Source organism: Sphaerodactylus townsendi, linkage group LG04 (genome assembly GCF_021028975.2).
Source record: "Sphaerodactylus townsendi isolate TG3544 linkage group LG04, MPM_Stown_v2.3, whole genome shotgun sequence".
Classification (NCBI taxonomy): Eukaryota; Metazoa; Chordata; class Lepidosauria; order Squamata; family Sphaerodactylidae; genus Sphaerodactylus; species Sphaerodactylus townsendi.
This window is the reverse complement of record NC_059428.1, coordinates 83,157,541-83,175,314: the sequence shown is the minus strand read 5'-3', so window position 1 is coordinate 83,175,314 and position 17,774 is coordinate 83,157,541. Positions and strand designations below refer to the sequence as shown.

Sequence of the window (17,774 nt, the reverse complement as noted above, 5' to 3'; positions counted from 1 at the left end):
TAGAAAAGGCAGCACCCAGTCCAAAAGAAAGCCACCATGGTTAACAAGAGTTATGAGGAAATTATCAGAAAGAAAATGTCTTTTAGAAAATGGAAGTCCAGTTTTATTGATGAAGAATAAGTGAGAGGGAACACAAATGGTGGCAAAAGAGAAGCAAGTTAGCTGTAAGCGGAGGCAAAAGGATTATGAGGAAACCAAGCAACATCAAGACCAGCAACAAACAGTTCTTCAAGTACATCAAAAGCAGGAAGCCAGCAGGGAAGCGTAGGTCCAAGCTAGATGACAAACAAGGAACAAAGGGTGTGCTAAAAGATGGCAGGAGATTGCAGAGTTGAATGAATTCTTTGCATCTGTCTTCACCCAAGAGGAGGTAGAGGAACATTCCTGCTCCTGAACCAAGCTTCAGGAGGCTTAACCGAGGAACTAGCAAAGATAGTGGTAGACAAGGAAGAAGTTCTGGCAGCCATTGATAAAACTAAATGTTACCAAATCCCTCTGGCCCAGATTGGTACCAACAAGAGTTCTTAAAGAGCCTGCCATGAAATTGCTGATGTTCTCACTTTAATATGCAACTTATCCCTGAAATCAGGCTCCATCCCTGAAGACTGGAAGATGGCTAATGTCACACCAATTTTTAAGAAAGGATCTAGGGGGACCCGAAATTACAGGCCTGTCAGTTTGACATCTGTTCCTGGTAAATTAGTAGAATCTATCATTAAAGATAAAATTATAAAACATGTAGAAAAGCAAGACCTGCTGAGAAAGAGTCAGCATGGCTTTTGCAGAGGCAAATCCGTCTTACAAACTTACTAGAGTTCTTTGAGGGTGTAAACAGGCATGTGGGATGGGGAACCGGTGGACATTGTCTACTTGGATTTCAAAGGCTTTTGACAAAGTTCCTCACCAGAGACTGTTGAGAAAAAACTCAGCAATGAAGGAATAAGAGGGAAGTCCTCCCATGGATTAAAAAACTGGTTGAGAAACAGGAAACAAAGAGTGGGTGTAAATGAAAAGTTCTCACAATGGAGAGATGTCGAGTGGTGTCCCCAAGGATCCGTTTTGGGACCAGTGCTCTTTAACCCATTCATAAATGACCTGGAAGTAGGGTATGGTAGAAGCGGTGGCCAAGTTTGCAGATGATACCAATTATGTAGGGTGGTGAGAACCACAAAGGATTACAGATTCTGCCGGACCTTGATAAATTAGGTGAGTGGGCTAAGAAATGGCAAATGCAGTTCAATGTAGCAAAATGTAAAGCGATGCACATAGGGCAAAAAAAATCCAAACTTCACATTAACACAGCTACAGGGGTCAGTGCTATCAGTCACAGACCAGGAAAGGGATTTAGCGCCTTAGTTGATAGTTCCATGGGAATTTCAACTCAATGCATGCCACTTGTCAAAAAGGCAACTCCTTTGCTGGGGACCCTTAGAAAAGGAATTGACAATAAAACTGCAAAGATTGTCGCGGCCCTTATATAAAGCAGTAAGCACGACTTGGAGTACTGTGTCCAGTTCTGTTCGCCGTGATCTCAAAAAGGATATTGAGGAGATAGAAAAGTGCAGAGAAGGGCAACAAGGATGATTGAGGGACTGGAGCCCCTTCCCTATGAGGAGAGGCTACAGCGTTTGGGACTCTTTAGTTTGGAGAGGAGACGCCTGAGGGGGGATATGATTGAAGTCTACAAAATTATGCATGGGGTAGAAAATGTTGACAGAGAGAAATTTTTCTCTTTCACAATACTAGAACCAGGGGCATTCATTGAAAATGCTGGGGAAGAATTAGGACTAATAAAAGGAAACACTCTTCACTAAACGCAGGATTGGTGTTTGGAATATGCTGCCAAAGGAGGTGGTGATGGCCACTAACCTGGATAGCTTTAAAAGGGGCTTGGACAGATGGAGGAGAAGTCGATTTATGGCTACCAATCTTGATCCTCTTTGATCTGAGATTGCAAATGCCTTAACAGACCAGGTGATCGGGAGCAACAGCCACAGAAGGCCACTGCGTTCACATCCTACATGTGAGCTCCCAAAGGCACCTGGTGGGCCACTGCGAGTAGCAGAGAGCTGGACTAGATGGACTTTGGTCTGATCCAGCTGGCTTGTTCTTATGTTCTTATGTTCTTATGTTCTTATAGCTGAGCCATCTGCTAAGCAGTTTGCTGCAGCAAACTCTGAGTTGGTAGAGCAAAAAGCCAATCCATGGTCCTGGAATCCATGGTCCTGGAATGGGCACAGCAGCACCATCATGGAGGGGGCAGGGCACAGGCTCAGATGGACAGGATGACTGACATCTATCAAGGGGGTGGAGGAAAAGGGCAGGAGAGAACAGTGAAGCCAGTCCCAGGACAGGGAGGGGAAGGAGTAAGAAGATGAGTTCCCGGGTGTCATCCAACTATCATCCTCTGAAAGAGATGAGCAGGCTGCAGAACAGCTCAAAACCAAGGGAGGGAAGGATGCCCCATACATACTATGGGTGGCCAAAGCATGCCTGAACCCCTGGCCCAGTGTCCTTCCCATACAGACTGGCTGGACCAACCTTCTGGGTGACTCCACTAGGCAGGGTGACCAGATGGATATGTATGTTAGCATGGCCCATTACAAGTTGCAGTGGTGATATCAATATCAGTCAACACAGCCATTCCGACCACACCAGCCTTTCCTTGGCAGTCCATCAGCAAATAATAATGTCAAGAGAGGCTGCTGGGAGGAGGAGGATCCCAGCCAGTAGTGGCGAACTATTAGTGGTTGTTCTGTAAGGTGACCTTTGGCACTGGATCCAGCTAGCATCAACTCTGCCCCTAGGAATGTCCCCTTTGGTGTCAGTGCGAGCCCTTCTGCCAGAGGTGCACCACTGCAACAGCTGTACCAGTGCTCCTGCATCGCACTCCCGTGCCGTTCCCTGGTTCCAGTATATGTGCCCTGGTGCTATCATAAATGTCCCTTACACTGGCACAAGTAGCATTACGTGGGGTCACACTGTCTCCACAGCACTTTCACACGCACCTTTTGGATTGTGCTGCAAGTCTACTAATTGTAAAACCAATTGGATTTTGTGCAATCTCAACAGACATTTTACATCATGCTGGTTTTACCTTAGTAAATGGGAAATGGGATATTTTGCCTGAATCTCTGACACAGAGCGCTTTGTTTTTTCAAAGAACATATCATGTTGCATGTCAGAATCTGGTGAGATTGAGCCATGTTCACTGCTGCTGCTGCCAGCTAGTTCCCCTTGGACTGGCAAAGGAAGCGATGTGCTGCGATTATAATCTAGAGCAAAAGAGTAGAAACAGGAATAAATAAGCAACTTGACTAATCATTGAAGCAAATCAAGGAACTGAGCTGCAATTGCATGTAATAACATTTTTGGAAAGAAAATGAATTTGAATAAATCAGCTTTGTCACTCCACGGAAATGAAATATGCTGCTTGATGTGAAGCCCATACCTGGCTGGAAGAGACTGATTATTAGGACCCTCTGGACGTGCTACTCAGTGCTCAATGGACTGCTAGCTGCAGAGACCACTACAACAACTACAGCAAGCTCCTTCACTTTTACACCTGTGAACACTGTAATGGCGTGACAGTTCTTTCTCTCTTGGTGAAACAAAATCAGCACTTACAGGAAAGTTCCCAGCTGTCAAATATTTTTGTTTTTCTCCTGCTACACAACCCAGTGAGAAATGTGAACATCACTTTAAGGTTTCTCAAAAAAAACCCCCACCTTTTTTCCAGTCAAAAAGTAACTCTGAAAAATCTTAGTCTTGTTTTTCTTTAAAAATAAATAAATAAATAACAAGTTGGAGGTCCTGTGTCTGGGTTGGGGAGATGCGGGTATGTGTGGCTACCTTCCACCCTTGACAGGGTGCAACTACACTTTTGCCAACTGTCAAGAATCTGGGTGTGATACTTGATACCTCGTTGTCTATGGAGGCTCAGATCATAAATGTGGCCAGGCTGGCATTTTATCAACCATGACAGGCCAATTTACTGCCCCCCTACATGTCATGCCCTGACATAGCTACAGTGATCCATGCAATGGTCACCTCCTGGTTATACTTGCTCTACACTGAGCTACCCTTGAGACTGATTCAGAAACCCCATCTGAGAATGCAGCCGCACAACTCCTTACTGAAATGCCAGTGCAAGAGCCCATCCATCCAGTGCTCCACCAGCTGCATTGGTTACCAGAGGAATACTGGGTTCTAGTGCTGACTTTCAAAACCCTGAATGGTTTGGGACAGCCTCGCCAAATATATCCCCAAGAGAGCACTTTGTTCTATGGATAACAACTTATTGGTGATCCCTTGTCCAACAGACACCCAGCTATGCTTGGTCAAAGGCCTTTTCAGTTCTGGCTCTGGCCTGGTGATATACTCTGTCAAATGAGATCTGGGTTCACAGGGCTTGTAAGACAGAGCTGTTCCACCAGGCCTACAGTTGGGGCAGCAGTGGTATTCCGTCATAGCTGGCCTTTCTTTCCCTTTCTTGCTTTCCTCCCTTTCTTTTTTCCCCTTCCCCTTTTTTTTCCCTCCCTTTCTATAATTTATTCCCTTTAGTTAAGTGAGAGATTAATTTTATTGTGCCTTCATTGCTAATTTTAATCTGGAACTTTCATCATGGTAAACTACCCAGAGTCTGTTAAGGGGCAAGGTGACCAAGCAATCAAATAAAGGAAGGAAGGAAGGAAGGAAGGAAGGAAGGAAGGAAGGAAGGAAGGAAGGAAGGAAGGAAGGAAGGAAGGAAGGAAGGAAGGAAGGAAGGAAGGAAGGAAGGAAGGAAGGAAGGAAGGAAGGAAGGAGGAATGAAGGAAGGAAGGAAGAATATTATTTTAGCTACAAAAATAAGCTGTCCAGTTGAGCTAGCTTTACATTAAAAGGTACCTTTCACTATTTTGCCTCTTGACATGCCCAGAATGCTGAAAAATAATTATTCAAATCTCTCTATGTAATCCTTCCTTCTGCCGCAGCCACCCTAGACAACAATTCCTTACCTGAAGGCTTGAATGCAATTCTGTTTTTCTTGCCCTTGTTCATCTGTTTCAAGAAACCATCTTTAAGTAAGTCAGATGCTGTGATGCGTTTGTTTGGATCAGGTTCAAAGCAGAGCAAAATAAAGGCTCTTGCTTCAGCAGACAGCGATTCGGGGATTTCAGGATGAATTTTGAACATTCCGACCTGCAAGTAATAGAAAGATGGTTCATAAGAACATAAGAACATAAGAACATAAGAACAAGCCAGCTGGATCAGACCAAAGTCCATCTAGTCCAGCTCTCTGCTACTGCAAGTAGTGGCCTCACCAGGTGCTCCTTTTTTTGGGAGCTCCAGCTGCACAGGGATGTGAACTTAAATGGCCTTCATGCAGTTGGTCCCGATCACCTGGTCTGTTAAGGCATTTGCAATCTCAGATCAAAGAGGATCAAGATTGGTAGCCATAAATCGACTTCTCCTCCATAAATTCAGTCTGGGGCCCCTTTTAAAGCTATCCAGGTTAGTGGCCATCACCACCTCCTGTGTGGCAGCATATTCCAAACACCAATCACACGCTAAGGGAAGAAGTGTTTCCTATTAGTCCCAATTTTCTCCCCCCAGCATTTTCAATGAATGCCCCCTGGTTCTAGTATTGTGAGAAAGAGAGAAAAATTTCTCTCTGTCAACATTTTCTACCCCATGCATAATTTTATAGACTTCAATCATATCCCCACTCAGCCGCCTCCTCTCCAAACTAAAGAGAGAAAAATTTCATATCATTTATACAAGGAAAATTAAATTAACATAGTACTTCCTTGAATGCAATCCAATAATACTCTAATGGTCAACTCATTTGAACAAAGGCCTCAAGTCAGGCCATACTAAATTATTCCTAAATTATTTTATTATTATTACATTTATATATGTCTATTTTAATCTACTGTATTCCAAGATTTAAAATTTGCCCTTTTTTGTTATTATTCCTAAATTCTATTCTTAGCCACATCATCAAACAACATCTTTCCCTTCAACTCAGTCACTAAGAACATAAGAACATAAGAACAAGCCAGCTGGATCAGACCAGAGTCCATCTAGTCCAGCTCTCTGCTACTCGCAGTGGCCCACCAGGTGCCTTTGGGAGTTCACATGTAGGATGTGAAAGCAATGGCCTTCTGCGGCTGTTGCTCCCGAGCACCTGGACTGTTAAGGCATTTGCAATCTCAGATCAAAGAGGATCAAGATTGGAAGCCATAAATTGACTTCTCCTCCATAAATCTGTCCAAGCCCCTTTTAAAGCTATCCAGGTTAGTGGCCATCACCACCTCCTGTGGCAGCATATTCCAAACACCAATCACACGTTGCGTGAAGAAGTGTTTCCCTTTATTAGTTCCCTAATTCTTCCCCCAGCATTTTCAATGAATGCCCCCCTGGTTCTAGTATTGTGAGAAAGAGAGAAAATTTCTCTCTGTCAACATTTTCTACCCCATGCATAATTTTATAGACTTCAATCATATCCCCCCTCAGACGTCTCCTCTCCAAACTAAAGAGTCCCAAACGCTGCAGCCTTTCCTCATAAGGAAGGTGCTCCAGTCCCTCAATCATCCTTGTTGCCCTTCTCTGCACTTTTTCTATCTCTTCAATATCCTTTTTGAGATGTGGTGACCAGAACTGAACACAGTACTCCAAGTGTGGTCGCACCACGGCTTTATATTTATTTATTTATTTTTATTTATTAATTTATTTATTAATTCAGCTTTTATACCGCCCGATCCCCGAAGGGCATGACAATCTTTGCAGTTTTATTATCAATTCCTTCCCTGATTATCCCCAGCATAGAGTTTGGCTTTTTCACAGCTGCCATACATTGAGTTGACATTCCCATGGAACTATCAATTAAGACGCCCAAATCCCTTTCCTGGTCTGTGACTGATAGCACTGACCCCTGTAGCGTGTATGTGAAGTTTGGATTTTTTGCCCCTATGTGCATCACTTTGCATTTTGCTACATTGAACTGCATTTGCCATTTCTTAGCCCACTCACCTAACTTATCAAGGTCCGCTTGGAGCTCCTCGCAATCCTTTGTGGTTCTCACCACCCTACATAATTTGGTATCATCTGCAAACTTGGCCACCACGCTACCCACCCCTACTTCCAGGTCATTTATGAATAGGTTAAAGAGCACTGGTCCCAAAACGGATCCTTGTACACCACTCCCCACATCTCTCCATTGTGAGAATTTCCCATTTACACCCACTCTTTGCTTCCTGTTTCTCAACCAGTTTTTAATCCATAGGAAGATCTTCCTCTTATTCCTTCATTGCTGAGTTTTCTCAATAATCTCTGGTGAGGAACTTTGTCAAAAGCCTTTTGGAAATTCAAGTAGACAATGTCCACTGGTTCCCCCTTATCCACATGCCTGTTTACACCTCAAAGAACTCTAGTAAGTTTGTAAGACAGGATTTGCCTCTGCAAAAGCCATGCTGACTCTTTCTCAGCAGGTCTTGCTTTTCTATATGTTTTATAATTTTATCTTTAATGATAGATTCTACTAATTTACCAGGAACAGATGTCAAACTGACTGGCCTGTAATTTCGGTCCCCCCCTAGATCCTTTCTTAAAGATTGGTGTGACATTGGCCATCTTCCAGTCTTCAGGGATGGAGCCTGATTTCAGGGATAAGTTGCATATTAAAGTGAGAAGATCAGCAATTTCATGCTTGAGCTCTTTAAGAACTCTTGGGTGAATGCAATCTGGGCCAGGGGATTTGGTAGCATTTAGTTTATCAATGGCTGCCAGAACTTCTTCCTTGTCTACCACTATCTTCGTTAGTTCCTCGGATTCGCCTCCTAAGAAGCTTGGTTCAGGTGCAGGAATTTTCCTCACCTCCTCTTGGGTGAAGACAGATGCAAAGAATTCATTCAGCTTCTCTGCAATCTCCCTGTCATCTTTTAGCACACCCTTTGTTCCTTTGTCATCTAACGGGCCTACCGCTTCCCTTGCTGGCTTCCTGCTTTTGATGTACTTGAAGAACTGTTTGTTGCTGGTTTTGATGTTCACAGCCATGCGTTCCTCATAATCCACTACTGAGAAGAATTTCGCCATGGCTAAAGTAACCCTTGGATGCTCATCCTTAATAAAAAATTCCTTAGGATTGAATCCAACCCCTTCACTTTATATAACTCATACCATGGACAGCCCAAGATCATCTCATCTAATGTTTCAACCACTTTTTAGTCATATCTGCAGTATCTGTCCTGAAATGTGATCTTCCTGTAAAGGTCCCTCAGAATTGCTTATGGGAATAAGCATTCATCCTAGCTAAAATGCTTGAATATAGGTGAGGATTGTTAAACTTTTTCAAATAGGTTGTCAGGGCATGGGGAGGTTGGAGACCACCAGAAAATAATGAGCAAACCCTGCCTGCTCTAGAAGAAGTACTTGCTTTGCCTAACTGTACTACCTTCTTTTTCAAAAGAGAAATGGCTGCAACTTTACCCAACTCCTTCAGGGCTTCAATTTCTATTCCTAGCCTTTTTTCATCAGTAAGTTGGAACCCATAGTGATCTTGCTTTACCCTGACAATAGCTCGTAATCTTCAGTACAAAACAGAACTTTCATGTGGTGCCAGGAATGCACTTCCAGTGATCTCAATTCAAGCTCTTCTCTAGGAGCAGAACCAGAAACTCAATTTGGAACATTAGAGGTTGATCAATGTTCTCATTCACTTCCTCAGTTCATAACTTTGCCTCATAAGTTATTAGCGAAGTTATTTTAACCTAAAATACAGCAAATGCTGAAGGGTCATTACATCCATGCTCTTTGTATCAAAATCTTAAAAAAAAAACCCTTCTATTCTGACCTTCTCCAGCACTGACGTCCAATGGTATCTCCACTTTAAATTATATCTAAATAAGATCGCTAGATTTTTAAATTGTTGTACCTGCTCCAGAGTTTGACCATCCACTAACCAATTAACTTAATTAGGGCCTGCTCAATAGATGAAAGTCATTACTTTTGACATATCATAATTAGTTATTAATTCTTCATTTTAACAGAATTAAAGCTTGGCATTTTAACAGAATTAAAGCTCCATTACTGTTTGAGAAAGCAGACTATTTCATCTATATATGGCAGGTATGCGACATGCAGGAGTGGTAGCATTTATCTCCAAAGTAACTTTGAAAATTATTAATGTAAAGATTGAATAACATTTGGTGCTAGCATTATACCTTGCTATACTCCTCTGTCTTCCATAATGCTATCTGATTGGTTAACATGAAGTCCACGCCTCATTCTCATATAAATACCATTATGAAGATTTTCGTTAGTCCTAAGAGCCTGCAATTAATAGATGATTTCTCCAACTTGTTTTACAGTCTTTCTCATGAGGCAGAATCAAAGACACTACCTAGATCCACATATGCATCTTCCTGACATGGACATTCATTTCTCCTATATTTCTGAGGTCATGGATATATATATTTTTCAACCAGAAAGTACAACACTAACTCATGGTCTGTGATGCTTAAGCCTCTTTGAAATCCTACCTTCTCCAGAATAATAGTTTGTTCGGTCACCACACATTCTGTACACCTAACAAAGCAGCAAAATAAAGACTGGAAACTCCTGATACTAAACAGATTGGTCTACAATGTGTCCATTCATATTTTGAATCCTTTTTATAAACATTAATAGACTTGTCCATTTCACTAAGAATTTACCAGTTTCATTGACTTTTGTAAATAATGGGTATAAAGTACAGTCGACCTCTCAGGATCCACTTTCAGTGATTCTATCACGATCATATCAGGTCCAGCAGTATTTCATTGTCTTATTTTAATTCAGGCATGTATCTCTTTTCTAGGTTTGCCAGGTTTCCAATTCTCCTTCTTCAACTTCCATCTTTGTTTCTATACTACCTCTCCTTCCTTACAGATTCCTACAGACTTTTCTTAAATCAAAGAGGAAATTGCCAGCGAGAATGAAAAGTCAACCTAAGTACTTGAATTTACCAGGCTCCAGAAGACACAATTACCATTACTATTACAGGCTACGAGTTGTTTCCATTTTCTCTTCAATATTTCCCATTTCTTTATTTTTTAGCACTCCTTTATACTTCGTTTTGCAAAAGTTGAGCTGCTCCAATATCCTTCTTGAGTTGGTTAGCCTACAATAGTGATGTAATTTACTATCTTTATAACTCACCATCTACATATAGATTCAAACCACCCATTTTTTCTTTTTGTTTTAAACCTATGATCATGGGGGGGGGGGGCAATTACTGGACTGTAAAGCTCAGGTATTAGTTCATATTTGTTCAAGATACTTCCATCAGCTTTTTTATAAGGACTTCCCTGACCAATTTGCCTCTTTCCTCACTTTGTATAATCTGCCAAGCTTTAGTCCCCAATTCTTCAGATCACTGCATTGGTTTCAGTTTAGGTCTGCTTTAACATTCTAAGGTCTATTATTGCTTTGTTGGATGTTTACTGGTCACGAAACCATCTGGTAAATAGCCACCCCAGTTATATTCTCCAACATCAAAGAATATAATTTGTTGAACAAGATGTGGAAAAACCAAGGCAAAATCTTTAACACTTATTCCTTTGCCTGCCACCAGGGGTGGAGCAAGGGGAAACTGTACCTGAGGCACGTGCATGCCCTGCGCCCCTGCTGAAGCACTGTCCGCCCCACCCTGGAACACCCTGGAATGCCCCTGCCCCGGGGCACGCCTGGGGCATCACGCCCCTCCGCCCCGTGGGCACTACACCACAGCCTGTCACACAAGTACAATCTCCTTTATTATATAGGCCCCTTCCGCACATACAAAATAATGCGTTTTCAAACCACTTTCACAACTGTTTGCAAGTGGATTTTGCTATTCCGCACAGCTTTAAAGAGCACTGAAAGCAGTTTGAAAGTGCATTATTCTGCATGTGCGGAATGAGCCATAGATTTTAAGACCATTCAAAAGTAACATTCCTCACCTTGTTTATCTTGTCTCTTGAACTCCTGCTAACCATTACATTATCTGAAAATAACTCTCATCCCCCAAAATAACTTTTAGTACCTGCTCATTACTTGTGCCATTTTGTGCATTAAAGTATCCTGTTGTTAGAAGTTGAGTTTTGGGGTAGTTATATATAACATTCAAAAATATATCCTGTAAGATTTTCTGAGGAGAAGTTCTTCTAGTTTGATAAATAAACATTATAATTCACTGTGTAGTGCTTGCAGATAACAAAAACCCCATTGTGCTTGCATGCATTTAAAGAAATACACTGCTAGACAACTAAAACTGCAGAATTATGCTGAAGTAGAAAAAACCAGAAATACATTTTGCATGGCATGTTATTGCAAACAATAATGTTTAGTATTTATATAGATTCAGGTGGGTAGTCATGTTGGTCTGAAAGCAGCAGAAAAGCCTGGCTGCGCCTGAAACGCGGCAGCCATTGCAGAGGGGAGGGCCCAAACGAGGACCGCATTGTTTGCCCAGTTATGGACATGGGGTGGCATCAGGGCCTGGCTTGTACATGTGCGAAAGCCGGGTCCCAATTGGGCAAGCGCTCTTGCAATGTGCAGAGGGAGTGCGTCATCAGAGTGGGCCAGGACCCACTGATCGAAGATGCTGGAGTGTAAAATTTTACCCACACAAAGTTGTTACGTTTTTTGTTATCATGGTTTACATTAAGATAGCCCAAGTGGGAGGGTCCACATCTTGGCCCACAAAAGTTTGAGTCCAGTGGCACTTTTAAGATCAACAAAGTTTTATTCTTGGTATAAGCTTTTTCAAAAGAAGTGTACATGAACACAAAAGCTTATTTATATACTATTTCTTGGGAGTTCAATATACTGTTCTGTGCAGATTAGACTGAGAGACCATGTCTTACCTAAAGAGTTAATCACTTAGTGTGTGTGTGTATATGTGTGTGTGTATGTGTGTTCCAATCAGTAATATTAAGATCATATAACCTCTTCTCTTAACAAATGTGTTACACTAGTTCTATGGATTATATTTGCTGCTGCAAACTTTATACTAATCATGATTAGAAATTGCTGGCCAGGAGACTGAAGTGTTAAAATAATCTTAAACTTTACTTATGATTCTTACCACCCTTGAACTCAAAATGGCTTTCCCCCTTGGCTTAAATTCTTGGCTGAAATTCCCTGGAACTGTTTCCCCCAACACACCTATTAACAGAACACTTTTGTTTATACTAGAATGACACTGTAAATATAAGCCCATCCAATTGCTTGAACTTTAAATCACATCCAAGGCCAACCATTCTGGTCTCTTGAGTTGCATAAAGTCTCCAACACTACCTACAAAAATATATATAATCTACCTTGCTGGATCAAACCAAACACCATGTAGTTTACAGTGCAATCTTCGGGGGGGGGGGGGCGACGACAATTCTGTGACAGCTAAGAATGGTGCCCCCTAGTACCACTGAGTTGCCTACTAGAGGGAGCGCAGGGGAGCATAAAAAACTGAGGAACTCCTCAGCTGACCTGGAAACTCCTATTGCTACCCAATGGGCTATGACACATTAAACACGGCATAGCTTACCAGGCGGTGTAGGAGGCATTCCCAGGCCAAAATCCCTGTGGTAGGTGACTAAAGTTGATTCCACCCCAGGAACACCCCCAGACTGCCCCCACCTACTCCCATGGTGGAGATGCACTCGCACATGTGACAGCTTCTGGAATACTACACCCTCTGCAAGTGCATTTGCCCCTTGCACCAGCACAATGGGCATCCAGGTCGGAACATCCTCTAGCTGTTTCCAGGAATCCATTCAGCCCCCACCCGAATGGATTGCACTAGTAGTACCCTATTCCCAGTATTGACCATAGCCATACAAGTGAGCCAGAGGACAAGGAGGAGATAACCTTTCCTGTAGTTGGAGACCAGCTCCTGGACATGGACTTTTCTTTTTAATTACCACAATTAAAAACTGTCAACAATTGTCACAAGTTTATTTCACATCTTGATACCTGCAAAACTAGTGGAAGTGCAACTCTATGGGCATCTATATCTTAAGAAATGATTCCACAAACCATCTTCCTTGAGTCTCAATGAGAAACACAAACTATAAATAAAGTAAATAAATGGATAAATAAATAAATAATATTGCATGGGTGCCTGATATTCAAAAGCTTCCAATATCTGAGCATTCAGTCAATACACATTCGCAGTAGTGACGTCTACTGAATAAAAATAAATGGCCTTCACTTTCAACTGAAACTGGACAACTTAATTTGGCAAACAACCTTCCCATTAAATTACAAAATTGTAATTCTACACTTGTATAGATGTACGTTGCATTTTGACTTCAGTTTTACTCATCTGGTTTGCAAGTATGAACAGTATATTAAAGTGCACTTACATAATCCGATTATATTTTTAATTATAACTAAGCACTTACAGTGGCCTGACCTTCTTTGCTCTGACTGCATCAGACTTAGTTACCATTTTTCAGGCTTTCATGTAAAAGTTAAACAAATATTGTGAAGTTGAACTTCTGCCATGCATTCTACTGCATAAGTATTCTTCCCAAGTTTAAAGTCACTATATAAAATACACTGAGGCATGCAGGCAACTTCAGAGCTGAAGTTGGCCACAGAGCACAGTAGCAGCTTAACAGATAATTAGGCCCAAAAGCTAGCAGCCCTCTTACCTTCCTCCTAAACATGAGGTCAGTAGGTGAAAAACCTATAGATCCTTGTGGAACTTCCCTGTAGGTAAACAACAACTGTGACAACTTCTCCCCACAGCACTTCCACAGACATTCCATCAACTCTGACAAGAAATTGCGCCCCCTGTCTGTCAAGATCTTTGTAGGAAAACCTGACAAAATACCTTAGCTAGAGCCTCTGCAAGTAGAGCCAACCAGGTCATTGCCATGGATGTACCTCCTCAGGGTACCTAGTTGCATGGATTCTTCCCCACCCTGAAACAGCATCACTTTCAATGTTTAAACTGGAGACCTCAGATTCTCCCTTTAAGTCCATGCCGAAGGGGGTGGATTTAAAAGGAGAATCTGGGGAAATTTGGGGGGCGTCTGCTGTCATTGTCATTGCAATTGTTAAGCTAGCAGCACCATCATTTCAGGGTATCTTTAGGAGACTCTCCTGATGATACCACCCAGGTTTGGTGATCAGGGGATCCAAAGTTATGGACCCTCAAAGGTGTAGCCCCCATCTCCTATTAGCTCCAAATAGAAACAATGGGGGATTGGGCATCTCATTCGGGAGTCCATAACTTTGGACTCCCAGAACCAAACCTCACCAATCCTGGGTGGTATCATCAGGAGAGTCTCCTAAAGATACCCTGAAATGATGGTGCTGCTAGCCTAAAATCTGTGCCCCTTCCAGGCCAAAAACCGAAAAAACACTAAAAAATACAAAAAACACAAATGAATCTGATTTTTTTTTGCAGGGGTGACCAAATGGAGGGCGCCCAGGGACATTTGTCTCCCCATGTTCCCATGGCAGATACGCCTCTGTACCCACATTTTATAAGTTTGCCACAGGAACATCTGTTCAATACCAGTGAACATGAAACATGTTACCACATCAGGTTTTAGAGATACTAAGGCTATAGAGCTCCAAACAAAATACTCTCTTGACCAGATTCACTAGAGTTAACTTGCTTTACAATGGGTGGCACTAAAACTAGACAGTAAGCACAAACTCACTGGCAATTAGTTCCCCCACTTACCTTAAACATAGCTGCCTGTGGTTCTCCCAGCTCATGAAATGGAGGCTTCCCTGTTGCCATTTCAATGATGGTGCATCCTAGAGACCACATGTCAGCTGGTGCACCATATCCTCGAGGCCCCTTATCAATAATTTCTGGAGCCATATACTGCAAAGTGCCTACAATCACGAAAAACTTGTTAATTTTATTGTTATGGGATCGTGAATAACCCTTTATTAGAGATTTTGTGAAATGACCTTTCTAGTATGGCTGAAGTGAAAAAGATTAACATGTAGCAATGGAAACAATCTGTAGTCCCTGCGCTGCCTTTCATCACAATTTTTCTACATGACTGATTCTGATCTTGTAATGGATTTCAGAAAGAAGAAAATCCATTCAGTCCAATTAATGAGATTGTAGACAAAAGTAACCTTTTCCTTTTTCATGTTTTTGCACATACAAAGGTTGATTGCGTGAATACAACCTCTGGTAGTGGGATACAATAATGATTTACTGGGTTGCTCACTGACAGAACAGCAACAGACTTGTTTAAACCTCTTCAAAAGGAATATTTGATATGGATATTGTATATGTTTTGATATCAATGTTCTGCCTTTTTTATGTGTGAGCAATGAATCTAATGGAAGTAAAATAAACGTGTAATAAGCTCTCAACTATTTTTCCATAATGTACAGTGAAAATTCTAACTTAGGCAATAGACCCCAAAACATTAAACGAACAAAACATTAATTTGAAATTTAGAAAGAGAGGGATATATTTATTACGCTTCTGAAGTATAATATAATCTGCTTACAGGAACAAGGTGCCTATTATGAAGGTGTTCTTACAGTTATGGTTAAGCAACATTCAACCATTATAATGCCCAAGGATTGTAGTCATGATAAAATGGCTCAGTTGTTACACTGAACTTTCATCTATAAATACTCCCCCCCTCTCCATAAATGAGCAAAGTAATTCCCTGGATCACATGCTGCTGAAGAAGTGGACACAGCTGCTAGTGCTGATATTATCTGCCCCCCTTCCTGCTGCTGCCACTGCTCCTGGAGGACAGATAGGTTTGTTATTTCCATACACTCTCTGTCCTTATTATATCGAGATATGGATCTATCAACATGAAATGTGGAGGTTGGTGTGTTTTAGCTAAGCCCATGTGAGTAAACCTTTTTTTTAGCTTGAAACAGCCACCAAAATGGAAAGAGGGACGGGGCGTGGGTGGCAGTGCAAGGGAGAGGGAAGGCTGGCCACGAGTGGGGGGATGATCTCCAGGGCAAAGTTGTGCTTACTGGCAAATCTCTCCATTCTGGTGGTGAAGCAAATTAAAAGTCATGCTAAAAGTGGTCTCCCTTGCCACAGAAAGAGTGGAAAGTGAAAGTGGGGCTCCAGGAAATAGGTCTGTACAAGAAATCTTGCTGTGATAGACATTCACCTCCTTCACACAGCAAGCACATTGTAACTGGCCATTAACTCCATGGATGTCTCTTTCAGGTGGCTACAATACACTAACGTTGTGGGATGAGAGGCAATGACACTTACACAGGTACAAATCCCAACAGAATAACCAAGGCTTACTGCTGAGTAAATATTGTTGAATCAGGCTATAAGCCTCATAAAGCTCAGAATAGGAAATACAAAGAGGCTAGCAAATCTGATAAAAAATTTTAAAAACCAAAAAGGCTTCACATCTGCTGAAAGATCAAAGGAAGCACACCCCTGTGGAGGACCATCAAAGCATTCTGTCTCTGTAATTCTGTTTGCATCACTTGATAGACCATACAGATAATATGAACATCTAAGCAAGTATTACACAAAGGATATGTTGAATCAATCTTGGATAGCTAATGTAGATTTTATTGAGTTCTGAAGTCACTTTGTACTTCATAAGCCATATAAGGCTTTATAATGTTTGACTATTGTTGTGTTCTGCTAACCTGCAGATAAATGTCATCCACGTTCAAACAGTCTACATATATGCCAGTCATTCAAGATTTCCAATTCTTTACTCAAGACTAACATCCTTGCATAGTCTGACTTCACAGCTTCCCAGAACTACATTTTTATCAGTTTCCAGCATATGTATATTCCTTCCTCCACAGTACAATCTCATTTTATAGGCTTTTCATGTCAGATAAACATACAACACAAAAGCGACACAGAAATATTTTTAAATAACCACACAAACTTTTCCAGATAGGTAGTTAGGCCCATCTCCATAGCTGGCTCTCAAGGATAACATGGATTCCCTATTGAAAGTCCTCTTGAGCGTAGACATAGCCAGAAAGCCTTCCATAGTTACTGCACTAGGAAGCAAGATTTGACAAAGAAAGTGGGACAGGGAAAAGGCTTGTCTTCAGATCAAATGTCTTGGGTCAGAGATGTAGCTCCAAGGGGAAGGGACTGCACGATGCACGGGACATGCACCCCTGTGGGGGTGTGACGAAGGCATTCCGGGACCTGGCAGGGGCATTCCGGGGCAGGGGCAGACAGGGACAGACAGGGGTGGAGGATGCACCAGTGCACCAGGCACTTTTCCTCGTTGCTATTCCTCTGCCTTGGATATTTCTCTTTTAAAAAAGCCTCCAAAACTTAAAACACATAAAGAAAATGGAAAGTATGAAAACAATAAGGTACAAAAGCCAGTACAGACAGATACTGTGACTTACAGGTATTTCTGCAGGACATTGCATAATAAACAGGAAAAATGCTGATGTGGATGTTCTGGTGAATCCTGACTAAAAAATGCCACAGACATGGAGGCTGATTATACACTGGTGCTCTGCCCTGCACACTGAAGGGAGAGTCTTCTGTTATGGATGCCTTTCCCCTCTCTCACGCTCACTGCATGGCAGATTCCATAATTTCCACTTTTTGTGAGAGGAGGCAAAGAACAACTCTTAATCTTGTTTCACAGGGAAGATGGAACAAATGGCCCTGCATTATTCTTTGCTCTTTGCTTCTTTGCAGCAGGAAATCTGTGTGTATGTGTGTGCGTGTGTGTGTGTGTGTGTGTATGGAGAACGTGGGAGAATATCAGTTTTCAGACATGGTCCCTTTCTTCACCAGAGTGTGGTACAGG

General features: G+C 41.9%; 1 protein-coding gene across 4 annotated transcripts in view; it reads right to left on the bottom strand.

Moving 5' to 3' along the window:
* MAP3K15 (mitogen-activated protein kinase kinase kinase 15) overlaps positions 1-17,774 on the bottom strand; it is an 89,767-nt gene that overhangs the window by 14,061 nt on the left and 57,932 nt on the right. For all 4 annotated transcript variants that reach the window (XM_048493101.1, XM_048493103.1, XM_048493100.1 and 1 more), the window contains 3 exons: positions 14,702-14,859; positions 4,998-5,181; positions 3,098-3,275 (listed from right to left, as the gene is read on the bottom strand). In XM_048493101.1, coding sequence (XP_048349058.1) covers positions 3,098-3,275; positions 4,998-5,181; positions 14,702-14,859 — 520 coding nt within the window. The remainder of the gene's footprint in view (positions 1-3,097; positions 3,276-4,997; positions 5,182-14,701; positions 14,860-17,774) is intronic.